Consider the following 26,716-nt stretch of genomic DNA (forward strand, 5'->3'; position numbering starts at 1 on the left):
CTCAAAGACTCGTTCTGTATTCATGTACAAAAAAGAGATACGTTCATTTCCAAGGATGTAACGTCACTGCCCACACACTTCCGTGCTTCCTTTGCGATAGTTAAGCAACACATCCACTAGAGGGCAGCGCAGAGGCAATAGTTTCGAAGAGCAACAAACATTGCGTTAGTGGACTAGGTTGTGGGAATGTGCCTCTTACTAGAGCGGCTGCGTTGTAGACAATGTTGGTACAACTCACAAACTCTCCAAGTCTCTCCTCAAAAAGTTCTGCCATCGTTGAGATTCCTTCCTTATTTCCTGTGGTTGTTGCACTTATATGTTGAGTAAACTGCCCCCCTACGATTTTTGGTGGTACTGCATTTTGTGTGTTTCGTCCATATGTGTGAGCTTTCAGAAGATGTGTACAAATACGACAAAATGAACACAGATAACAGACAGAAGGTTCCGTCTGTTTCCGCATATGTAACGTTAAGTATTAATGAGCTTCAAGGAATTCTTAACCCTAATGTCATAGAAGCTGAGATCTAAAGTTTATTAGTGATCTTGGAGAAAGTATTCTAAGTTATCTGGCTTCTGTCACAGAGCGTGTTTGTGCTGATTCAGTGAGTGAGAAAAGGGTTAACAAGTGAGGCAGAGGAGGGGGCGGGCTCTGGAGTGGCCAGCCACTTGTAACCTAAAGGTTAAACACAGGCCTTCAGGGAGTCCTCTTACTGTGCACTCACTGATGGGAACTCTGCAAACATGCTTTCTGGGAGCACAGCGGGCTCCTCTGTTTATTCCCAGTCGAGCACTGTGCCACGATGTGGGAAGTGACTCGCGACATGGAACGTGGCCAGATTGCTGTGTTCGCTGCAGTGTCCCAGGGACCCTCACATCTGCCTCTTAACCCGCATGAAGCAAAACACATCACACACATGTGAAGAATGCCCGGACCACATCCTGTCCACGCAGAGTCTTATTTTACCTGTATACACAACCCTGTGAAATGGCTTTGGCAGACCATGTGGAGTATGTTTACACGTACGTCAGCGCTTTCTAACGTGCTGGTGTGAGGATCTCAAAATTGTCTTTTCAGGGTGTGTTTCCACCGGCCGCCATCGAGCACCTGTTCCTCTTGCATGTTGCATGTTTAATAATAAAGTTCTATTTTAATCCTTGTAGCCATGTGTGCGTCTGAACTCCTGACACTGGAGATGAAGGGACGACTGTTGAGGTGTCGCATACGGCTATCGTGAAACGAGTTGTCGTTAGCGGTCGGACGTGTTTGTGCGCTTTCTGACACGAGAATGAGAGGAGGCCTGATTAATGGAATCCGCCTCCGATCGAGTCTTGTTCTGCCGGCTGTCCCTCCCTCGCCGCTGTGATTTGATATCTCTGAACATTCCAGGTTGTGCCCTTTACTCTGGTAATGGTGCCACTGACCCTTTCAGACATTCCTGCAGTAACTCTGGGATCACAGGCCTCTAATTGCCTCACTGTAAACAAGCGGTACTATCTTTTAATATTAATGTCTGATACCGTTCTTTACTAAGAAGTAGGAGTAGGGGATTTCATTTGTTTAACTGCATGAAAAAGACACTTTCACACAGTTATTCCTCTCTAACCTTGGATACGAGACTGATGAAATTTGCTCAGAGATGCTGGTATTTACTGATTTAATGCTCCGCTACGAGCCGTAAACAGTGAGGGGGTGTGAGCGTGCACCTTTTATTCCTCTCGCTGTAATGCTCTGGAAGTATAATGCAACCTGCTCGTGTTTTCTGCTCGGTGTCCTCTTTCGTGCGTGATGTAGTCCAGAGCTGAAATCTTATACACTTCCTCTCCCCCGAAGGTGAAGTCTTTGTCAGATCTTTTCACGGCGGCACCGACAAAAATCTGATTCAGGTTGGCCAAGTGTTCGCTGTGCTTGTGTGACACTGGAGGAGTCAGAATAGTACCGAATCTGAAGAGCTTGACGGGTGAACAGTGTCTGAAACTCTCCACCCGTCCCACGTCTTTCTGATGTCGGAGCAGGGAGGCTGCTTCCTATGATTCTTGTAATTACCTGAAACCAACGATCTCACAATTAGACACACATAAGGGAACGATTGAGCACTTGTGCTGAGGCACGAAAGGGTTTCCATCACTTTGAATGCGTACAAACAGGTGTAACACATGTGAGGAGATATTGTTGCTGTCACTGTCCCCCCTCTTCTCTCAGAACAATCGAGTTTGGCCTTTCAGAACAGCTATAAAGTCTTTTGCCTTCAGATATTGCGCACCTCTGCTTTGCCAACACAAATATAAGCGGTGGCTTTGGCCCAGGAGATCGAGCGGGTTGTCCACTAACCACAAGGTCGATGGTTTGAACCCCAGCGTTCTGAAGTCACCTTTGGCAAGATGCTGAACTCCAAATTCCCCCCCCGATGGCTGATGCCTGTACCGGCAGTGTATGTAATAGAAAACGCACAGCATGTAGTAGCACTGTATAAATTTGTTTGTGAATGGGTGAAAGTGCCTTTGAGTGGTCGATAGAAGAGTGCTGTATAAATGCAGTCCATATTTGCACACTAGTAGCAAAACAATACTAGTTTTTCTTTAGAATCTTGCACAGACGATTCCTCCTTTCTTTTGACATGGTAACATAATCTCTCTCCCTCGATGCTTCATGCCCCTAAAGTCCGAGAGATGGAAATAGAGATAGAGGAAGGGGGTTAAATGGAACAGAGACCACAGGACAGCAGCCGACTAAAAGCTTCCTGTGGCAGAAGAGAGTGTAAGGCAGACCTGGCAGACGGGCTGGCAGGGCAGATGTTTTAGGTGAGAGGCCCAGTAGATAGCACCGTCTGAATAATTCATCAGATTGCATTGAAGATGTGATATATTAAGACACTGCACACACAAGCCATCGCAGGGCCTCTTTCAGCACTTTCTGTGCAGCACGAGTGGCTGCGGGGCTCGAGTCCACCTCCCCTGCGTTTCCAGTTTTTCTCTCTGGCAGTTATCCACCAGAGTCTGGGCAGTCCAGGACCAGGAGACAGTTATAGATGTGCCGGCTCTGGGTCTGGCGAGGCCTCCAGACATCTGGAGGGGATGAAGCTGTTCAGCATGCAGGTGCAGTTTAAGCTCACAGGACCTAACACAGCCGATGCTTTTTTTTTTTTTCTCCTCATTTTTTCTGCGGCGGTCAGTGGCTCTAACTGGTTTATGTGACAGAAAATCACTAAATGCTTCCCAGTAGCACAGAATACATGTCGTCTTGTCTGTTTCTACTTTGCCAGACATTTTTTTTTGCTGTTGTGTCTGTAAGGAGTCTCAGTCACTCAGGGCACGGTTTTCCGTATGAATCAAGGTTGAATCAAGGGCAATTGGACTCGGTTGTTTTTTATGAGTAGTCAGACCTTGTTCGGTCAGAGGTTTATTTCATTATAACTCTGCAGAGAGACCCAGAGCTTCCCTCAACAAAACAACTTTCTCAGAGAGACGCAGAACCCTCAGTGACCTTACCGTCTTTCAGCTTCCCAAATAAACAATACAGCATGAAGCTTACTTTGTGAAATAGTGGAGTATCAATGCTGGATGTCTCGTGTTTATCTTTTGATACATGGACAAGCAGCTTATTTATTCTGTTCCTGGTCACGGATCACATCACTGACCTTACATCTTATAGTTTATAAATAAACTGATGAATCAGTCTCTTGCCCGGTGGTAACGTCAGAGCGTGAGCTACAGAGGAGCCTCCGGGGTTGAATTCAGTGACGTCCAAACACTTAAAAATACTTGATCTTTGCTTTATGAGAGTTGAGTGTTTTCTTTAAAGCACATCTTCACTTTTTTTAACTGATGTCAGTTACTTAACATGGGACTAGAGATGTTCGGATTCTGGTGTTGTCCAATACCAAGTGGCCTACTGATCCAATACTGGTGCATTTAAAAAAATAATTTCAATAGCGTATTTTAACAGCTCAATGCAACCAGCCTTGTATTTAAGTGATGAATGCTATCGTTGTTGTATGTCCTGGCTCAGCTTAAACCCTTTAAATGACGAATAAAGAGAATGAATGACATAGAACTTATTTTACAAAACAAACAAACAAAAAAAACAGCAGCATCAGAGGCAGCATCAGAGGCATTTCTGATGATGGCTATGAGTATTGGAACATCTCTATATGGGACTTTCACCTTTTCTGGTTCACAAGATAAAATTATTTTTTGTCTTTATCCAGAACTACATCTGGAAGTAGGAGTAGAATGTAGAATTACCTATTTTTTGTCAGTTTATAGTTGGTTGGTATAGTTGACCAGCCTGCACCCTCTGACCTGTGAAAGTAGGTGAAGATGTCCGAGGACATGTTGCGTGCTCTGATGTCTCGGTGAAGAGATTCAGGTTTCTGGTAACAGATCATTTCACCTCCATCTCTCCGTGACATCAACTCCCTCCTTCAAACATCCAGCTGTGGGGGCTGGGGGTGTTGTGTGGACGTGTCGGGACGCTGATTGCATCTCAGACTCGCACTAGTGTGGGTTTCCACAGCGAAGAAAGAGGAACGTGCCATTCAGGGGTTCTGTTTAAGTTCAAAATGTCATCGTACTTTAAAAAACAGCAACTTGTGCATAAAACCGTCAATAACACTTTGGCTAAAGTTCGTCTTTGTGGTTATTTTTTCAGATATTTTATTTATGAAGAATGAACTCATTTATACCATTTGCACAGCGATTAAAAAATCATGTGATATAGGATATCTGCCCGTATACCTGCTGCCAAGCACGCTGAACTCTGTCATCTGATAGGTTGCTAATCCCCTTATTATGCTTGTCTTGTTAAATAGAACAGTCAGTCAGCCATTGAATCATCCAGCCCAGGGATCAGCATGGGCCCCACAGTTTTGCAGGAATACAAAAAAGGGCACAGGGGAAAAACTGAAGTATAAACATATAGAATTGGACCCATAGCTTTACAAATTTGCCCATAGAGGGAATTCATTAGCAGGACCTACAGGGTGAGTGACAAGGACTCATCTCCCCTGTATGGTTTACCAAATGCGCTGCCCCCGTAGGTCAAATCTGGTCGTCTAGGATGTTGGACGTGAATGACTGGAATTCACCCCGAATATCAGCGTCTAAAGGATTCATAGGATGGCTCGCATGGCTGGGATACCAGGGCCTATGTGTCTCCTGAGGACTTGGATTGAGGAATTTGCAGCCAGCTATTGATCTGTACTAAGGGAGGTCACTGCATGTGGGGGGCAGCTGCCCCACTTTCAGACCCCACATAAAGAGGACAGCCTCCCCCCACTGAGATATTTCTCTATCTGACAAATAGAGAAGTCGAATAAAGAGAGATCGACTTCAGCTTGATATCAACATGTAAGACATGTTGAGGATTGTAGCCAGAGATGAGAAATGAACAAACCAGGACAACTGCAGGCATAAGGAAGCTGAGCGTCAGCAGCATTTTTGTTTCCTCAGGATCAGTTGTTCAACATTGGTATACTCTGCTTTGTGAACTTGATTTAGAGACTACCAGACAGTCTCTGTTAACAGACTCTGAAATTCCATCAGTGTTCACAGAGCTCTGCTTCTCTCTATCCCTCAAAAGATGCCTCATACCTTATTGACTATAATGTGATTAGAAAGGAAAAGAAGTGTGCATTATATAAATAGCATTTAAGAGTTTTGTATACTGAAAATTTTAAGGAATATGCAAATCAACAAGCAAAGTTTTAAACATGTCCTAACATTTAGAGATGTTCTGATACCGATACCAGCATCAGAAATTCCTCCCATACTCCAGATACTGAACGAATCTACGTACCGATCAGATACCACATCTTTAAAATATTTTAGCTTTATCACTTTCTTTTTACAGAAATCACTTCTTCTTTGCTGCTCCAACAGCAAGACTGTACTTTTAGGCTTTTTAAAGGAAGTAACTGTTGTGTATTCTGAGATTTATTTGTGTCAATTATGAGTGTTAAGCTAGATAATATATAATACACAGAGTCCAGGTATCAGAATCGGTAAAGAGAAAAATGGTTTCAGATCATCACTACGTAAGAAAAAAACGTAAATCAGAATTACTTTGCACACAACTGGATAGATGTCATTTTAAATTGACTGGATAAACGTGAACCTGATTTCACCTGATTGGATGAGTGCATCGCTCTCTTCGCTGTCACTGAGCTTTGAGGTTAAAAAAAATACATGACAACTGCCTTGAAACCTCAATTTCTTCTTTAATTAACTGACAAAATCAGTTTCAGAATATAGAGCATTGTGTTGCACTGTGTTGCACCTTGTTTCAACAGCCGCTCACAAGGTTTAAGTGGTTTCAAGAGGCAGTAAAATGCATCATCAACATCAGCTAATCTACACCCAGACTATTGACGATATCTTCCTGAGTAATATCTCATTGTGCAATTGGTTTTTTAATCAGTTGGGCATTTGACAGAAAGTCGGTGGATTACACTTTGATAAGTGCATAGTTAGTGCAGACAGAAGTGCACCAGTCTGTGTGAAGAAAGCTCTGAAGTCGATGTGTGAGACGTGCAGCGTGTCATCGGCTGGTTTGATCCCGAGGGATGTGTCTCGTAGAAAAACTCTTGGTCTGTGATGAGGGCGGGTCCGCGTTTTTTTGGTCGCTGATGGCCGCGTGGAGAAGCTGACGTTCTGAGCCTTTTATCGGTCTCACACAGTGATGGATGTGTTCAGCTCTTTGCCCAGTGGCCCATAGCCTGAGCGTCTGTCTAAGACTCTATAAGCGACTGGAATGCGTGCAGCTTCTCGCTGTGGACATCAAGGGAGGACGTCCACGCCGCTTTGTTTACAGCCTTCTTCATGGATGCCACACCAGCCTGATCAATTTCAAAGAGGATAAATATTTCAGGCCATTGGTGGCGATTGAATGGTCTATGAATTGGGCAGCAAATATTAATGCAGCAAATTACCACTTTTATTTATGATGACATATTCTAAGATCCTCTATAAGCTACGCATAATATTATCTTAACTTTTATTCGACCAGAAGGGATATTTGTGATATTTTTATTCAGCACATATGCTAAATACTCTCTTCCTATCACTTCAAATCTATAGTTTTCAGCACATTAAATTAATATAACAATGTAATTGTGTAATAATACAGTATTTACACAGTAGCATGTTAAAAAGCAAATGAAAATATTTTTAACGACAAACTCAACTTACTGCAGTTGTGTATTGTCGACTTATCTGTAGAAGAAATCGAGTCAGTGAGTGTTAACCACAAGTGTCGAGATAAAGCACCTGAAGTCAGCGCCCTGTTATCAGCACTCGCTCTATCAGGGTCAATATTCCACTGTTAAGTGCACAAGTGTAGACGAGGAGAATGAGAGGGAGTGTTTCAGCAGGTCTGACCTACTTACAGCCGCCAGGGCAGGAGCAGCTCCTCACCTGTGTCTGCCAGACGTCAGGACCCCTCATAGAAACACAGGCCCTCGTATCTAACAGAGAGCACTGAACAATATTATGCACTGTACATTTAATGTCTGTGCTCTTGTCAGACTTTCTTTGGCTGGTCCGAACTATGAGGTAACTTCAGTATGTGACACTAAAACTCTTCACTGATGGTAGTTTCTGAAGCCCAGAGCGTGTGAGCAGTAATTGAGTGAAGTCAGCACCAGGACTGGGGTCAGCCTACCAGAGTTCACACAAGTTCACTCTTAACTAGAAGGGTGCTCGGATGGGTGCTTACCTTCAGCAAGGCTAACACACATCTTACCATCTTGAAGAAAGTAAGTAAACATTACTGGATCCTTCTGTTTGCCCAGACCAACCCCCTAATTGGATGGGTTCTTCTTTGGGTCATGTCCAACCCTTGCACATCATTTCATAGAAATCAGTTCTGTAGTTTTTGAAATAATCCTGCTGACGGACGAACAAACAATAATGAAAACATAATTTCCTTGGTGGAGGTAAAAAAGCAGTTTTCTGTTCCTTGATAATTAAAACTCCCCAAAACTAAATGTTATGGCCATTGTGTGTGTAAATGTAGTATTATGTATTATAAATGTTATTAAATCCTCTTGTTTCACACGTATTTGGGCCGAGGATTAGAAAAGTAAATTTGCCCAAACCGAGCTGTTTGACAAGTGTTTAAAGCCAGCAGTCAGTAGACAGAGCTTTCAAACAGTTCAAGGAGAGATACAGATGAAAAGACAAATTAAAGAGAGATTGACCAATAACTGAATAATGGCCTGTATAGATTGATTGCCAGCTTAGTGTATAAAAGGTGAACAAATACTGAAGGTGTTCCCCTCTTCAGTGGAGGGTGTGACAACAGAAGAAAAGAAATGGGTCATTTCTGCAGGATCAACAGGAAAGGCTGCCTCTGAAGAGTGGATCAGCTTACACTGGATTGCTGCAAACTGAAAAGGGAGCGGAGAGAAAGGAAAAGTACCAACTCCTGCCAGTTTCTCCTCAATCCCTCAGTGTGCGTCGTGTTTAATGACAACACATGAGCAGTTTTAATCCAGGTTTATTCCCACTCTGATGTGTTGTGACAGGGCGATCTGGTGCCGGGAAATAAAAGGGCACAAAGCCAACAGCGGCAAATGACTCTCGGTCACACGGTGGTAAAGATCTCATTGAAGGTGGTATTTGTCTGCTGCGATTAGTTTCTCTCAGGTGAACTCCGTCTCTGCACGAGAACTAATTTAGAAATTAAAAGTTTAATGAGGAAACGTGTGTCCTTGCCCTTTCAATATTTGAATGCACTTCTCTGTCTGTCGCCGAGCCCCTGCTGGTGCTGCTCCTCTTTCACCCACTCGGGCCTTGATAGCGATAGCAGGCCCGGCGACAGACCTCGCTCTGCCACTTTACATGTCATCAGCTGCCAGCCTCTGCTGGCTCCACATCTGCTATGGAAATTTTGCGCAGAAGGGGGAAATGGAAAGAAATGGAATATCGTTTTTTTGAATATTTTCACTCCAGAGACGGGGTTTAGAATCCTTGTGTAGCTTTCAAAGGCAGAGGTGATGAAATATGCTCATCCACTTTCACAGTCATGCCCTCATCTATCAATACGTTCTTAATATCTTCAAATGTGGGATGTTTTATAGGATGTCATCACCGGTGATAAAATTCACAACCTCTGACCGTGTGTCAAAGGCCTCACAGGAGAAACGAGCTTGATGAATTTAACTCCCTCTGAGCCTGAAGTTCAAAATGTTCCCTATCTCTGTTCAATGGTTTAATAAGATTTTAATTAAGCAATTAAAAGTCTTTAGAATAACATATGGTCATAATTACTGCTATATGGTTCACTCAGGGATGAATGAGCCATTAATTACTCTTAGCTGGTCCTGGGGATTGGACTTAAAGTGGGTCGAGAAGGAGCGAGCATTTCTTCAGACTCCACAGGAAACTAATCAGATGTACAGACTTGTGGAGTTTTATTCACGGGGGGGAAACGGGTTCGAGTTACGTTTTGAGGGTCATCTGCACAATTTTTTCATCTTCACAAAGTTATTCCAGACGCTTCACTTTGCGACTCCTTGATAGCGTTGCTGTGACAGTGTTAAAGTGCTGGTATCGTTAGATAAGAGCGGGGGGTTTCTCAAAACTATCACTGCGAGTCATTGTCCTTGTCTGAGAATAGTGAATAATAATGTTAATGCATAATGAATAATGTTGGATTACTATTTCTTAAATTATAGGATAGTATTTCTTATTCCATGGGCTCCATGTGTGAGAATATATATATATGGGCGGGTGTGGCTCAGGAGATAGAGCAGTTCATCCACTAACCAGGTCGGTGTTGTAATCCCAGTTTCCCCCATTCCACATGCCGAAGTGTCCTTGGGCAAGATACTCAACCCTAAACTGCCTGTGACGGCTGTGCCTGCAGTGTGTGAGTTACGTGTGGCAGAGAAAGTGCTGCACATAGATGTACTCGAATGTGTGAATGGAAATAAAAAAACGTACTGTCAAGCTCTTTGAGTGGCCATCAAGACTAGAAAAAGCTCCATATGAATACAGACCATTTACCATTTGACCATATATAATAATGTCGAAAAAAGATTCAGCAATTGAATTAGAGCCCAGCCCAGCTTCTGATGATAACGAGCCTTTCACAGACATATCAGTATCTGCGTTTGTTTTTACTGATATGCTCCGATATGAAAACTTGAATTTAACAGAGTAAACAATGCAGAAAAGTTGTGCACTTATGTTTTTATTTCACAGAAAACAGAAGTATGACTATTTTCTTAATTCAAGTTCTATATATTTGGGTTGTATTCGTGTTATCTTTTTTATTTATAGTTGCTTATAATAAAGTTCATGATTTAATTAATTTATTAAGATAAGGCCCTGGAAATGTACCATCTTGTTTTTGAGTTGGTCCCAACATATATCCCAATCATACGTAACAAAAAAGAAATAGAAATATCAAAAAGCAACGTAGAGCCAGGAATAGGAAGAAAAGAAAAAAGACAACAGACTAGTGTAAAACTTCAAGCCTTAATTACATGTCTGTTTCATAAGGGTTTGATCACGACATGTCACGAATCATTTCTCAGTATCAGAATTTCTTTTTACTCCTTTATATTGGTATCAGACCTCAAGAATCTAATTTGTAATAGTAAATTTAGAATTTGATTACCATGGTAGCAGTAGGAGCTTTGAGGTGTTTGGCTCAGTCCTGGGATGAGGAGATGTAGAATTACCTTAACAGTATGTGCGGTACAGCATCGTGTCATCTCTGAGGTGAGTCAGCGTCTCTGTCCATATGTGCAGGCGTGCTCCGGCATTAGAGCCCCTCCTGACAGATGATGTCCGCCATGTCTCACATCTGCTTCCTCACACATCTGAGAGACCTTCGGGGTGTGGAGGTGTCGAGGGGGCAGGGAGGGGAGGCCCCCCCGATCACAGGTTGAAGGCCACATCTGGGAGCATGTGACCTGGGTTGTCCGCGGCGTGTGATGTGTGTGTGTGTGTGCAGGTGGCCTCCTGAGATGACAGGCATGCCAAGAGGTCGCATTTATCAGTCAACACTTTTACAGTCAACAGGCTGTGTGTGGAATCCAACGAGCCTTGACCCCTCCCACTCTGCTTCGGATGGCAGCTGCTATTAGTGGTGCCACCTGTTTCAGCAGTATACGCCGCGCTGCTATTTATAATGCTCAGTCTTCTAAGTAGTGCTGTCATTGGTCATTCATTTCCCTGTCAGTGATATATGGTCATCCTTTTAGCTGTCTTACAGGAAGGGGCTGGTAACAAGTGCTGGGAATGTCCCTGTTTGGTTAAATATAAAACTCCTCTTCCTCTTTTTCTACATTATCTGCTGCCATGTGCATTGGACGTTTTTACAATATGTAGTGCCCATAAATTTTGATGGCTTTAGTTTTATACCACTTTGTGATACAAGCTAAGTGTATTCTGTAACCTTTCAGTTTCACAAATATTTCAGTTTCATCCACGTGTTCATTACTTTAATCGGTTTCTAGCACAGCGTCTCACTGCTCATCTAATGGTCTCTTCCCACTCATATCATTTTGTTCTCTGCATGGACTGCCAAACATTTGTTGTTTCTTAAATGGATAAGGGGATGATGGGCTCAACACTCTTTGTGCAGCTTATTTACCAAATCCAAATGCACACGACATTTCAATTTTTACACAGGAATTCGCGGGAACATAGCTGGGAAGTTACTCCTCCGCGACTCCTGTTCGTTTGTTTTGTTGGTGGTTTGTTTGTTTGTTTTCAAGTAAGATTACACAAAACAACTTGGTGGAAGGATGTGGTGTGGGTCAGGGAGGAACCCACTAAAATGCAGTGTGGATCCGGATCAGGGGCCGGATGCAGGACGATTTTTTTCACTCTCTTTAACATTCTCAGAAAGGGTGTTTTTCAAGGATTCATGGATTTTGATGACAAAAAAGTCATATTTAGAGAATTGATGTCTACGAGTGCGTCACATCATTCTAGCCATTCTAGTTCATTCTAATATAAAGACACTGTTGAAGAGCCATCAAAGTAAAGGCAGCAAAGAACAATGTTTCTTGCTGAGACAACACATGATTATCAGTAACTTGAAGTGTATTTCTGTCCTGCAATCCCTCTATCCATCCATTATCTACACCGCTTAGCCATTAAGGGTCGCAGGGGCGGAGCTGGGGCCAATCTCAGCTGTCATTGGGCGAGAGATGCTTTGTTTTATGTACTCAATTATCTGGTTGGATACAGATCAGATATCTATCAATTAAACATATACTGTGTTCATTAATCACAAAGAAATTCACATGAATTATTATCAAGGATCAAACAAATGTGTGTAAATAATTAGTGTTCACCTAATCTTAAGAGTATCACACTTAATTTCCCCCCCACTAATAAAACCAAACATTTGCCGTTAGTAAGACCATCAGTGTTTTATAATCTGCGGTAAAACTTTTACACATTCCATAATTATGTCAAACCGATAAGGCTGATGGGGACGGAGAGAGGAACTGTAGAGATTTAAGAGGAGCTCATAGACAGAGAGAGGGATGGCAGAGTATCATCCACAGCCCGAGCACACTATCACGTCTGTGTGGGGAGTGAAAGGGATGATTCAGTTTATGCATCATGTAGGAGAGAGCAGTGAAGTGCAGAGTTGCATATAGATTTCCGGGCTGTCAGAGGGGCCCTTGTTCTCTCACTCTCGCTGAGTCGAGCTCGCTCCTCGCTCCTCGCTTGGATTGAGCTGGATGCATGCAGGACTTTTTTTTTGCCCCAACTGTCACACAAACCCAGAATTAATGTTAACTTTGCGGCTCGGCGGTCAAGTGTTGTCTCACTTTGAATTGATTCACACAAAGGACGCTAATGATGCTTATGGACGCACCTTCTCGTCTGTCGCATGTTACAGTCTGGCAGGGGGCAATGTGACCTCGCCCGGAGTTTTAAAAGCAGAAGGTTTTCATAACCTCATCTGCTTTTGTTATTATGATCATTAAAGAGCCATAGTCCCTCTGCTGAAGGCTGAGATCCCTGGAAGCCCCAACACTCTTTCCTTTTCCCTTTTTATAGCTTTGGTTTAAAACATATTTTTATTATTTGGATCTTTTAGCACTGCTAGTGACATCATTTTAATTTGGAAAGACTTTTCTGTTCAAGGACAGCACGGTGGTGCAGTGGTTAGCACCTCACAGTGAGAAGGTTCCCAGTTTGAATCCCGCTTTGGCCAGGGTCTTTCAGTGTGGAACATGTTCTCCCCATGTGGGTTTTCTCCGGGTACTCAGGCTTCCTCTCACTGTCCAAAGACATGCAGATTGGGGATTAGGTTTATTGACTGTTGCTGTGAATGGCTGTCTGTCTCTGTACGTTGGCCCTGTAATACGCCGGTGACCTGTCCACGGTGTACCCCGCCTCTCGCCTAATATCAGCTGGGATTGGCTCCGGCTCCACCGCGACCCTCAAAGAATAAGCAGTGAAGATACTGAATGGATGGACCTTGATTCAAAAAATTTACCTCAGAAGGAAGAAACCATGTTTTGTCCTTTGCTTCACTAAGATTTTGTTCCTCAACAGAGTACGTCTACCTGTATTCCTCCTATTCATGTCTCGTGGGTCTCCGCTGCTGTAGAAATAACCCTCTTTTGTGTCTTGTTCTCTGGCCTTCATCAAAGCCTTCCTGCTCCCCCAAATGTCATCCGCCCGGCTCAGATTTGGAGATGTCTGTGTTTGCAGCAGACGTCAGACTGCTTATTGACTAAGAGTCAGGAGCCCCCTTGATAGAAACCAGGAATAGCTTCACTCGCTGGCTTTTGCTATTGATTGCCATATACCCCACATGAAACTGAGCCTCTTGTTGGTTGCAGTTAATGAGGAGCTCCCTGTGGCAACTGTAATGGAGCATTTGCAGCTGGAAGTGGGATGTCTGTATTGAGTTTCCCCTCATGTCTCACTATGTTCAGTTAATCAGCATCAGTGAAATGCCTCATAACTCCATTACTGGTTTAAGAGTTGTCTTGTGGTTTTGTTCGGATGTGTTCTTAAAGTTTGTTGGGGCAGCTGTGGATAAACAGTTTGACCGGTGTCAACTCATACATGGCAAACTTAAAGTTAAATAACTGTGATCTGTAATGAGCTGATCAGAGCTGAACAGCAGGCCTGTGTTAATGTGCTTATTTCCTTTGGCTCTGGACTCTTCCATCCTCACCACAACAGAGAGCAGGCAGAACTGGAGCCCGCTATGACCTGTGGGAATCCAAACATTTCACAGTATCATTGTTTATAATGTATACACACCAGTCCTCAGCACTATGAAAACAGGAGTTCAACCGAGGAAAGCTTTGGCCAGAAACTCCTGTAATTCCTGTAATATGAGCTGTTATTTTGGATTTAACCTTAAACTAACATGTCCAAGAAAGTGCTTCATTCTTTTCTGTCCTGGGCAGAAAACAACAGAGCAGGTACATGCAGTTCACATACAGGATATTCTTGAGTGTAAGCTTGTTTGTCAGTAGACACTATCAAATTAATCTGAGTCGCTCACGTACGTTTCTGTTGATGATCACCAGTGATATCACTTACTCTGAACAGAAACTAAAAGGAACACGATACAATCTGAGATGGTAGCGTGAAGTGAGAGGGTGTACTTTGGCCCCCTCTTAAAGATAAAGTAGTTTTGTTTTTGTCCCATGACCTCTTTTTTTTGTGTTGTTGTTAAGTTGCATTGTTATGGAGTTTTCTTTGTCACTTTCAGTAAGAAAGAAATGTTTTTTTGTGTTTTTTTGGTCAATCGGTTCGGTTAGGATAAAGTGGTTCAGACTGAAATATCTTGACTATTGGATAAATCGTTTTTCTGCTTTATTTATTCAGTAAAGTTTAAGTGTTCATATTGGTGCATATCAGGGTCTAGTATTTGTCTTTATTAGGCAAACCTGCAACAACCTTTGTTGTACTTTGTGTTTACTGCTGATCAGTTTTTTTTTCATCCATACCATCACCCTCAACTAAAATGATGAACAAAACATCATATTTGAAAAACATCAGCATGTTAATGTTGGCATTAGGAGCCTACTAGAATGCTGATGTTAGCATTTAACCCCAAAACAGCAAAAACAATGCATAATTTGAATGAATGTTGTTTCTTATATCTTCCCAGATCTGAGGTGAGACGCCGCAGTGTTCTTTTGTCCATGGCGGCTGTTCGGTGGAGGCCGTCCGTCTTGTTCTGAGGTCACAGATCATCATTTCACGAGTGTCCTGACTTCACAACAGTGCATCAGTCTTCCATTCAAGGAGCCCGGTGCTGCAGCGAGACAGAGAGGGGGAGAGAAAAATAAACACAGGTTTAAAAAAAGACGCTCTTCATGAATTCCCCAAAACCCTGAAAGGCAGACAGTGTGAGTTGGCTGGCGGTCTTACAGGAGGCAATGGGGTGGACAATGACTATGGCTCGGCTCTGTCTCCCAGCCTACACTGTGCTGCTGGTTGGCTGCTTTCATACGGCTGTCACAGAAAATGATGTCACTCCACGCCTCACCTTCTCCTACAGTAAGTTTTTTTATCAACTTCTTGCATGATACTGCAGCGAAGCATTACTGACTCATGTATGCATCACCTATTACAAGAGGTAGCAAACTCACTGGGCTGTTTCGAGCCATTGAAGGATGACATGTAGTTTGCTCCACTTAGTGATTTTCCTTTGTTTGATCCTTTTTCGTGAAGAGCAGTTCTTGGCAAACTGTTAATAAACAATCAGGGCTGTTACTCTCCACGCTTTGTGTAGCAAAGATGTTTCAATCTCACAAGTGGAAACGGGAATGTTTTTTTCAGTTAAAGGAGAAGTAGCATGCTCATATCAAGGTTCATGGTTTTAATTTGGGTTGAAAAGGTTTAAGTGCTCCATTGTTCAGAAAAAACATCACTTTCTTCATACTGTCCCTCGCTGCTGCTCCTCCCATCAGCCTCTGTCTGAAACACTTGTTTTCTTCTTCTTCATTTGGTTTATTGACGGGTGGCCACCAACGTCAAGGTGCATTAGCGCCAAACACTTGGTTTTCGCTCCTGTCACTTTAAGGCCCCCCTCCTGATTTACGCTCGCGTAATGCAAATATGGGGCATAGTGAAGTATCGGCCCGATTACTGACAGGCGCATGCTCATACCACGTAGCAATGTACACTGTAATGTCATTATTTCCCAAAAGCTCCATTTTACATGTACACCCTGATACACAGAATTAATTTTCTTTTAATAAACACTTTGGAAAGCATTTGTAAAAACATTTGTGACTGAAAACGCTGTTTGCGTGTGTACAAAAGGCCCAAACGATGTTTTGCATTATCCATATTAATGTGGACAGGGTGTTATTGTGTCGTTTAGTTATTCTTTTATCTTGTAGTTCCTGATTATAACACAGAGCTGATTGTGTAATCCCCGGTGGTGCCCTTGTTTTTTAACTCTGTCCACTGGGGGGAAAAAATCAATACACTTCATATGTGTTCATTGTGAGGGCTAAAAGGATTTTGATGGGTGAAATTTTATTTCTTTTCTTTACGACAATGGTTTAAAATCCATGTAAATCTTCCCTGTGAATGGCAGCTACCATCAGCGCGGCTGTGAGTACCTACAGGTCAGATGTAATTACAAGATGAACAGGCCTATTGTGCTGCAGCGCCGCCAGGGAAGTCCGACGTAGTCTCACAAGCGCTGAGCTATTGCTCTGCTATAATCTGGATTTCTGATTGCGTGCAGGAAGTCGTACCATGCAGACATATCGGAAACACAACAAACAGCCTTGTCGTATTCCACCCTAAATCTAAATATATTTGGGATATTGCTGGATTTGTGGTGGATTTCTGTGCAGCATGCTCTGTTCATACCTGTGCCAAGCAGTAACCTCATCCTCACGGATGTAATAATTTGAATGATGTACAGCTAAACTTGAGATGACAAGTTGGATTTAAACAGTTACTGTGTCTTATTGTTCCGAAGGAAATAAAAAAAAAAATGGTGGATTACGGGATCCATGCAGGCTTTCGGTGATTGAGCTGTGGTTAGTGACTCTCATTCAGCCGTCGTTACAGTCTTACTCATTACGCTGACAGATGCCTCTTGATAATCTATCAGAGAAGTGGATGAAATTTCCAGTAAGGGGGTTATTCTGAGCGGCTCGGCCATCTCGCCTGTCAGGGCCTGTACCTTCTCCCACATGTAAGACCTCTATATACCAACAGGTAATATCTCTCACCTGCCAGGCCTCGACAAAGCCCGCAGCTCGCTCCCCGTCGGAGCATTTCACAACAACACACATCATTAATCACTCAGTGAAAAGACGCTTCACACTTCTCCCTGTTTTGATGGAGAGATTTGCTTTCAGTGCGTGAAGCCAATGTTAAAACACCACCATAAAACACGCAGAACCCCCATGTCACAAGCCCGCTGCTGTATATACGCTGTGCATTCAGTATAGGTGAGGCACAGTGAGGAAGCTAATTAGAGCTAACCCGTATCCTCTGTCATCAGCTTGTTTTCTACCAGCATTTATGTCGCTGCAGCCACATTGATAAGCTCTGACCTCTGCACGGGGGGTCATGCAGGGATAGTTACGATCCGCTCATAAAACCTAACAAGGAGCATTTTTATCAGGTCATCCTGGCCTCTATCTCCACAAGGCTGAAGAATCAGCGACTTAAATTTACTAGCTGCCTTAAGCTGTGAGTCTGAGTCTCCACCCATATGTTTTCTTTTGAATACAGAATTTTCAAACTAAAGCTACCCCTGTTCACAGGAGCATTTTGGCTACATATCAGTTTTAAGCCCTGTCCATAGTAACACGCCTGATAAAAACACATATCATGTCATTACTCACGCACACAAACAAACAGGAATTTATCAAATAATATCTCGTCTTCTAAGCATGTAAGCAGTTGCATCATTGTAAAACGCATCATCTTTTCCACACGTCTCTGTTTCTGCTCGTCCAGACTAACACTCAGCCAAGATGGAAACTAAAACGGTTCCGGCAGCTTTTCCAAACTGCGGCTCTAAAACTCAGGGGGGGTGAGGACGCCAGGAGTAACCTTAGCAGAGTTTATTCATTTTCAAAGAGATCTATAAAAGACTGAGGAGGACGGTGTTAAAAAGACCTGTTTTTAGTCGGTGGATTGTGACAAAAGAGAACAAAAAAATACAAGCTGTAACCACCTGATCAAGTTTAGCTGAGGCCCGGTGACACACGCTGTCTCGCTGTGGTGATGTCAGTTCTGCTACACTGACGTTTTGCAGCCTCCTGCAGAGGAGCTTTGTCATATTGTGTTTATAGTATCAAAGCAGAGTGGAGAGCTGCAGGGCTCGGAGACCTGAACTTTATACGGCACAAACTGTCTGCTCTCATCTTGGTTTCGGGTCCTCAATGTCCTATCTGGGTGCCACTCAGCTTGACGGGTTGCATGCTTGTAGGCGGACCAGAACCCTGCCTGCATGGCTGCTTCACATCCGGTAACATTCTCACAGACCAACTTCCCCTCCGCTTTGCTCCCACTCTGTCTCGCTCCCTCTCTGTGTCCCCTGGTCCCCGGCTCTGCCTTAATGAAGAGGGTAATCTGCCATGAATAATGAATGGGGATTTGTATGTGTTATGGTGTGAACACTTGTCTGGTTCTCATTATGCGCCTATCAGGACGGATCATGGGTTCAGGGAGTGGGGTCTGCATCTGCTTTTCTCTGCTCTTTTGTTCCAGGCCTTAATGCAAACCATGCTGAACGGCTTAGTGTGTTGGAACGCTATTTAAAGGCACACCTATAAGCCAGTTATGTCGCCCGTCTCCGCCTGTTGATCTGCTCAGCCCTCTGTTCGACATCATGCGACAGTCATGCTTTAATTTTGTGAAGCCGCCGTGCCCGCAGCCACAGTGAGAGTGAAGCGTTTCAATTATTTAAAAGCTGTCATGTCGAGACCATTTGAATCAGCTACCCTCAAGTAATTCAGAACGACAGTGGTGTCAAGTGAGATAAAGGTTTTTCAATGCTGTGCTGGTGCCACACAGCTGAACAGCAGTTTTTAATGCGAAGGCTTAAACATGCTTCACTAGATCTCAGTCCACCACTGAGGGAAGATATGTGAAACGTAATGAGGATGAAACTATTACTTTTATAATGACTGATCATGTATTTTCATTAGTGGCAATTAGAGCTCAATGAAAATTAACAGAGCCCAAAGGGATTTTGTAAAAATAATAATTTTGGAAAGGAAATTATATGATAATATATGAAATATATATCAATATGAAAAATGTCCTTGTTTCTGCTTTAAAATTTAATGTATTTCTTTGTCTTATAAAATGATGAATTCAATATTTTTAGATTTAGATTGTTTGAATGGCTTTTCTGTGCCTCTGGTTATTTTTCAGTTCTTCTTCATTTCTAATCCTAATTTTGTTCTTCTGCGTAGGATAATTTTACTTGTCAACTAAATTTAAGTAGATTAAGGTTTACTTACATTGCTCTAAAAAGGAGGAAAAAAAACCTTTTATAGATTTCCCCCGATTCAATAGTGTGTGATTTTTCTGAATTTAAACAAGCACCTGTGACAGATTTTATGATGCTGTAATACTCAGTAGTGGATTATGTGTGTATATGACTGATAAGTGTCCATCTCCGTGACTGTTTTCATTACATCATGAAAAGTCCGATCATTGATCCTGATATTGCTGATGTTTACGACACTCGCTCTGTCCAGTCCTCCGGGGAGCGAGGACATAAATCAAACTCAACAGACCCAATAAAAACACTGTCACCGCTTCACTTGTTCAATTTCAAGGGGTAGTGAGGACACGGTGACTGTGTCTGCTCCTCCTGTAAATACACAGGTAACGTAGCATCAGGCTGATCCAGTTTGAAACATGTCACAACTTCATGTACACTCTCTGAGATCTTGATACCTCGGCCCTGTTTACACTGAGGGAGGAGGTCATGGTGTGTTCCTGATGATCCAGCAGCTGGTTTACATTATTGTTGCTGATCCAGGGTCAGGTTTGTTGCTCCCTGACCAACAGATTGCCCTGTCAACATTTTCCATGGGAAAAAGATCTTTTAGGAGGAGTGAAGGTGCAGGCTCTTTAACAAAGTACAGGTCCGTAGATATGGGGGGGGGAAAGTGTTATATTTTAAAGATATACTGCACCGTTAAATATGTTTTTTGAGCTGTAGACCAAATAATATGACTGTACCGTGATGAAACACATTAATGGTGGATTTAATGTCAGATTTCTCAACAAATTTATAAAAAATCGGAATTACATGGGTTGATCGTGGCTCATCACACCACCTAGTGTTTCGTCTTGGACCTTGCAAAACCGATGTTAAAATAGTCAACCATCTAGGACATGTCTACATCATGACATGTAGATTAAACACCCTCAAATCAAATGTTGACAGGTCAATTATCAGATTGGAGAAATGCTGTTTATAGACAATATGTGGTCTGTTCTTATTCTAGTTGTGTAGCGATATCTACAACACAAGTTCTCTAAGGGAGACAGGCAATTTGCATCGCCCGCACACACACTGGGTAAAGGACATTTTATGTGGGATGGCAGTGTGTCGCCTCGTCAGTCCTCTGCTCAGTCTTTAGCAGTTTTCAAAATCACACGCTGGTGGAGTAAGGCTCAGAGCTGGTGGTGTAGTTACACTTTAAATGTTAGCATGTTAATAAGCTTCCGTCCACTAATAAAGTTTACCACCTACAAGCCTGTTAAATCTCCTCCCTGCTCCTGCACTTTACCTCTAAACTTTACTATCTCTTCAGCCTTGACAAAATGACTCTCCAGCCTCTTTTTCTCTAAGCTGTGTTCGAAATTTCCACCAATCACAGCATCAGCGTGACGCAGCGGGGACAATATCCTGCTAACAAGATGTAGCTCCACACGTTACCAATACAAACAGCAGGCTCACAGCTTGCCTAATGAATCTCCTGGTGAATTGACCCTCTCGGCCTGTTGTCTTGATGCATGCCAGATGCTTTGGTCTCTGTCCTTCAGCTTCCCAGGTCCTCTCTCCCACACAATTACCCATTCAGCAGCAGCAGCAGCAGCAGCAGCAGCAGCAGTAGCAGCAGCAGCAGCAGCAGCAGTAGCAGCTCTTAATAGCTAGTTTAAAATTACTGGGGGGATAATTCCAGTCAGGGCTCCAGTGTGGCCTGTTTTCTGTCTCTGATGTCACCACACAGTTTGGTGGGAGCTCTGGTTGTTGCTCTGACACAGGGACTCCCTTCGGCACGTCGGCATCCTGTCGCTGCGACCATAGCTTCACCCTCAACAGCGGCTTTAAATCACTTCTTCTTAAAGCAATTGGATTCACGAGGGTTCATCCAGAGTAAAGTCCTTGAACAAAGTACAGTAAGCAGATGAAGATAAAGAGATTTGTGCCTGTTGTCTTTTCGATCAGCCAGAGTAGTTTCTTTCTTACTCTCTCTTAATTATAATTTCTTCTTGTGTCGTGATCTTCACGAGGTTTATTTTCTTATGCTGACGTTTCCTGGTTCAACTGTAGATCCTCGTCGTCTTTGACAAACTGATTTACGTGTCCTTGCTCTGGCGTTCTCACCTGAAACCATCTGTTTATCCGATGAGTAAAGATTCCTTCCTGTATGATGGTGCCAGCACGTTACTTCCTTTTAATTATGGAGGAGTCAGGATAAACAATGGGTGCTGAGTACTCATGAAGAGAAGGTAGAAATTGTGTTGTATAACTTGTTTTTTTGCAGGGCATCAGTGATTTTTTTTTTTAACCTTGTCTGCTTCTTGCTTCTACATGAAATGTTACTGTTTTAAAGCTTCAGTGTAGGTGAAAGGGATTTATTGGCAGAAATTGAATGGAAACTAATCCGTGTGATGTTTTCTCTAGATGTGTTTCATCTAAATTGTACAAATTGTTTTCTTTACTTTAAAATGGGACTTTTATATTTAAATACTATACTCTATTTACACGGGAGCACGTCCTCTCTACGGAGGCAGCCATGTTTTTTACAGTCGTCCAAACTGGACAAATCAAACACCTTTAACTTTCTATGACACTTAAAGTTTACATGAACTGAAGGGTACCACAGGTTCTCTGTCATGTTTCGAAGGGGAGGGTGAAGTGAGGGGTATTCAGCTGCAACATGCAACTTCACCACTAGGTATCACAAAATCTTACACACTGAACCACGCATTAGCCTTGCGAGAGCAGGATTCCTTCAGAAATGAGAATGGAGGTCATGTTTACGTTTATGGACTGGCTCTTAATCTGGTGAACATTTTTCTTGGGTCATCTACAGGTGGTATATGACTAGAACTCATCCTTTTAAAATTACAAACTGCTTAAACTCAATAGTCAGGAAAAGTTCCTTCTGTTTAATGTTGACAGAAATCTTTGCTTTGATCTTCTCTGAACAAGAACAAGTTTATTGTTGAACAGATGCTGATCGAGAGTTTGTTGCAGAGTTAGCTGGTTAATTTCCACTTGTGCAGTATGTTTATTTGTGACAAGGCTTCCTTGTAGTTCTGTTGTACGTAAATGAGAACGGGTTCTTTAAATGAGGTATGCAATCGTCTGATCTCCTCCACATACAGCTGTAAGAGCTGATAAAGTAGCCCCCTCGTAGGAGAGGCCACTGATTTCATCAGTTATTCTAGCCCTACAAAAGAAGGCACTTAGATCTCTGTCACCAAAGGACAAATTACTCCACTCTTCCCCTTCGGAGGGGGATTGTTCACGCATTTGATTATCCTTCTACTTTTTTAGACACGGACCCGTCAGGAAATCAGTTGCAAAAAAAAATTGTTGAAGGATCCCTTAAAGCCCAATATAATTAATTTCCCCTCTTAATAGATTAGAACGCCAGTCTGGGCGAGTATTTGAGCCCATTTAGCGGCATCATTTGCAGAAATTACTTTTAATTACATAATAATGGCAATGATCTCACATTGCTTACAGCTGTCAGAGGTTGAACCGCGGAGTGTGCCCTTGTATAAAGGGTCCCAGATGAACCAAAGAGTCTGCTCTCTCTAACTCAAGCAGGGGTAACTGTGATACAGTGAAGTGTAAAATCCTCCCGTTCTGCCGGCTGGTTCCAGTCGGACACGTTCCTCAGTCACACACTGAGGGTTGTCTATCTGCTCGACCCTGTGACCAGTGTTTCCATCATCAGTGCAGCAGAGAGAGTAGTGCTTTTCCTTTTTCTCTTCCATCGTCGTTTAACAAGAAGGTTACAACAGATCTGCTCCTGAAAGCTGTTGCTCCTCTCGTATTATAGAGGTTAATTAAGTTGTTTGCCGTGGAAAGAATTTAAAAGTACAGTTGAAAAACTTGACAGTAATTTGCCTTCGCACAGACAATGTCCCACATGCTCAGGATAATCCACAGACCTGGGAATCTTTTCTTCTGTAGAAACTCATTGCAGTGAAACACGTTGACAGGCAGACAGGCTCCTTTTAAGTTTGTCAGTGTCTAAATTGTTTCTAATTACTAAATGTTGAAAGATTTCTCAGAACCTCTGCAGACGGGGGTAAGTGAAGTAATAAGGGTAGAAGTGAAAAGATGGAGGATGAGTTAATGGAGCCTCACTCCGGAAAATTTCCAGAAAATTGGGGCGTGAAATTTGTCTTTCGCATATGGAGAACACAGCTGAACATTGTCCGGGTCAGACTCGTTCACAGCAACAGGAAAACGTCTGGAACATTCAGGAGGGGTGGCGTCTGGGGAAGAGCACGCAGGAGGCAAGATACTGCACATTTTACCTGGAGCACTGGCAGGAAAATTACAGAAAATGTCCGGAGCAACGGACTCGAACATTTGCCCCTCCAGAAAATTTCGGGAATTCAGTGCTTGTGTGAAAGCAGCTCTTGTAAAGTGTTGGGCCTTCACATTGAGATTTCTTGTGTCTGAAGCTCTTCTGGATGAATCTTCGACCGATGTGATGAACCATGTTGCATCCTGATCATAACCTGCTCTAAAACACTAAAATACACCCTAAAAACTCATGTCTCCAACAGACTGATGCACCTCAAGGTGTTTTCGTTTGCCCTGAAAGTTCCTCTTACAAGAAACACCAAGATGAATGAGGCCAACAACACATTTCCCTCCTTCAGTAGTGACATGACGGCCACTTGACACTGACACTGTGGCTACAACAAAGTAAAAAATGCTCTTCCTGTCCTTAGCTCTTCCTCTGAACCGTCCTGTCGGTTTCCCCTCTTCCAACCATTCACCACAACATTTCTGGGGCTGCATTATCATGAAGTGGCCTTGTCAGGAATCAGCCTCAGGCAGTCAAACAACAATAGAGGGGATTCTTTAAGATACTGTGGTGGATGCTGAGTAGAGGGCAGGGCAAGTTCAAGTAGGATCCACTCGTTAGTTTCTGATTGTGCTTTTGAGGTAACTGTCTGGACACTGTTTGACCTCCAGAAGTTATTCTATCCTGGGTTTTGTGGTCGTTTGAACCGGGCTGGTGTTGCTCGGCTTTGGTCTCCACCAACTCTCGAGGGGAAACATTTGGCTCTGGATCACTTCAGCTAAAGTTACATATTGCAAATGAAACAATGAAAGTGGCTAATACAGTTCATACACTGTCACTGTTTATATGGAATATTGACTGCAGCGGCTTTAAACTTCAAGCTCTGACCTTGAGGCGTAGATATTGTTAATAGATAGATGCTGTTAAATTATACCCGTTAACATTGACCTGCCCCTCAGAGAAATAAACAGTGGTGAACCGATATGTCTATACTGGTAAGATGATAAATGTTTTCCTGCAGTTATAAATGGTGAGCGTTGTTGTGCGCTCATAAACCCGCCTCCATCTCTTTAATGATGCTCAATTAGGGGCCTCATTGTTTCCCTCCGAAAGCTGTGGTCGCTAAGTATGACAGTGGTGATCTGACTCCAGAGACTAATTGTGTAGATATCCTCCCTTAAAGCTTTTGTTTTGGACTTTGGCCTTTGTCTTTGCCTCTCGGTAAATCACAGTTAGATTCACTCAAGGTTCTGTGGAGAGGGGAAAAAACGTTGGTAAACGCCACCAGCACATCAGGACTCCATTTATCCCATAATGAGTGAAACGGAGATAGAACAGCCCCGGTGGGTTCCCACACAGTACGCAGAGCAGAGCCTCTTGTGGTTTTACAGACACATTTAACTACAGTACGACTCTCTGTTGCCGTGGCAATGGATGGCTATTAACGTGTTATTTTCCCAAGGGGGAGGAAGTCGCTCAACCTCATGTACCTTCCCACTGAGGTGAGGTTATGGCAGGTCACATTGACTGCAGGGTAAATACCACATCAGGAGAACATAATGACACCTTATTTTACCTGGACCGGATAAGTTTTATGCAGGGAAGTGTCATAAATGTGATCATTACCACCGGCGGCAGTGGGTTTTAATCCCGTGTGAATCTGTCACCCATGTGATGACAAAGTGAAAATAGACCCTGAAGCTGACTCAAAGTTATATTACATTTAGGTTTTGTGACCAGCAGATTGAAAGTGAGACTCACCTCATATTTTTATTTTTCCTCGGGCTAAGTTCAGAGTTCAGTTTCATTTAGTGGCATTAATTCTTATTTATCACCTGTAGTAGTTACCTCCGTCAAGAAGTTAAGTTTATGTTTTCACCCCTGTCCATTTGTGCTGGTTTGTTTGGTTTTCTTTTGTAAGGAGGATAATGCAAAAACATTTTTCCCACAAAACTTGGTGGAAGGATGTGGTACATCTAAGGGAAGGACCCATTCGGTTTTTGTGCGGCTCCAGATCAGGGGACGGATCTTTCTTTAACACTGCGAGAGAGGGTGTAATTCACATTTGACACTAATTTCTCAGGGAATAATTCATGGATCTTCCACCGAATCAGGTATATTTAGTGAACTATGAGTGTATGAAATTTGATGCAGCTCGACTGAACGTAAGTGGATTGTTGGATATTGGCGGAGGTATGAGCTCCAATGAGTTCCATTCTAGTTAGAAAATAAAGTGATTCAAATATTCATGATTTTGTTATGTTTGCCATAAAGGTGGCATTTTGCTACTAAAAGTATTTTCCAAGCTTCATGGGTGTCTATGTGAAAATTAATTTCCCATTAAGATATCATGGTGGGAAACATTATGTTTAATGAATGATGGCACAGATAGTTGGACTGATTCAGTTTGAGAAGGGCCTTGGTTTCTTTGAAAAGTGAAGCATAATGTTCGCCCCTCCCCCTGTCCCAGTAATTTCCATACAGTCCCTTAGAGGAGCAGTTTCTATATAAGCCAGAGAGAACATCCCTGTATTGACATGAAATCATAGCATTGAGAAAAACAATATTAGACCTTCCTCACTCAAATAAATTGAGTTCTTTGGAGTTATATTTTCCTCTTTCTTCACATTTCGGGGGCAAAAGTCGTGTTTCAGAGCTTCAGTCACTTTCAGTTTCCATCAGCTCTCTGCTTCTGTTTATGCTGGAATGCAATCAAGGCGAGTTGTTGAAGCTGCTGCAAATCTGAGATACAACAGCAGTGATTAGGAGAGTTGATGGTTTAACCCTTGGCTTCAGTCAGGAGGTGTTATTGGCTTAAATCACTCACTTCACTTATTGTACTTAATGAGAAATATGAGGGACTTTCTCTTTCTGTTTTCCTGCTCCCTTCTCTCCTGCTCCCTCCACCCTCCCTTGTTCTCTGATGACACACACACACACACACACACACACACACACACACACACACACACACACACACACACACACAC

The 26,716-nt window shown here is 42.8% G+C and overlaps 1 protein-coding gene across 1 annotated transcript in view; it reads left to right on the forward strand.

The window, feature by feature from the left end:
* sema4ba (sema domain, immunoglobulin domain (Ig), transmembrane domain (TM) and short cytoplasmic domain, (semaphorin) 4Ba) overlaps positions 1 to 26,716 on the forward strand; it is a 42,897-nt gene that overhangs the window by 4,253 nt on the left and 11,928 nt on the right. The window contains exon 2 of the mRNA XM_035157972.2: positions 15,110 to 15,501. Within this exon, the coding sequence (XP_035013863.1) occupies positions 15,381 to 15,501 (121 nt within the window). The 5' untranslated portion in view covers positions 15,110 to 15,380. The remainder of the gene's footprint in view (positions 1 to 15,109; positions 15,502 to 26,716) is intronic.

This window comes from Hippoglossus stenolepis, chromosome 5 (assembly GCF_022539355.2).
Source record: "Hippoglossus stenolepis isolate QCI-W04-F060 chromosome 5, HSTE1.2, whole genome shotgun sequence".
In the NCBI taxonomy this organism is placed as follows: Eukaryota; Metazoa; Chordata; class Actinopteri; order Pleuronectiformes; family Pleuronectidae; genus Hippoglossus; species Hippoglossus stenolepis.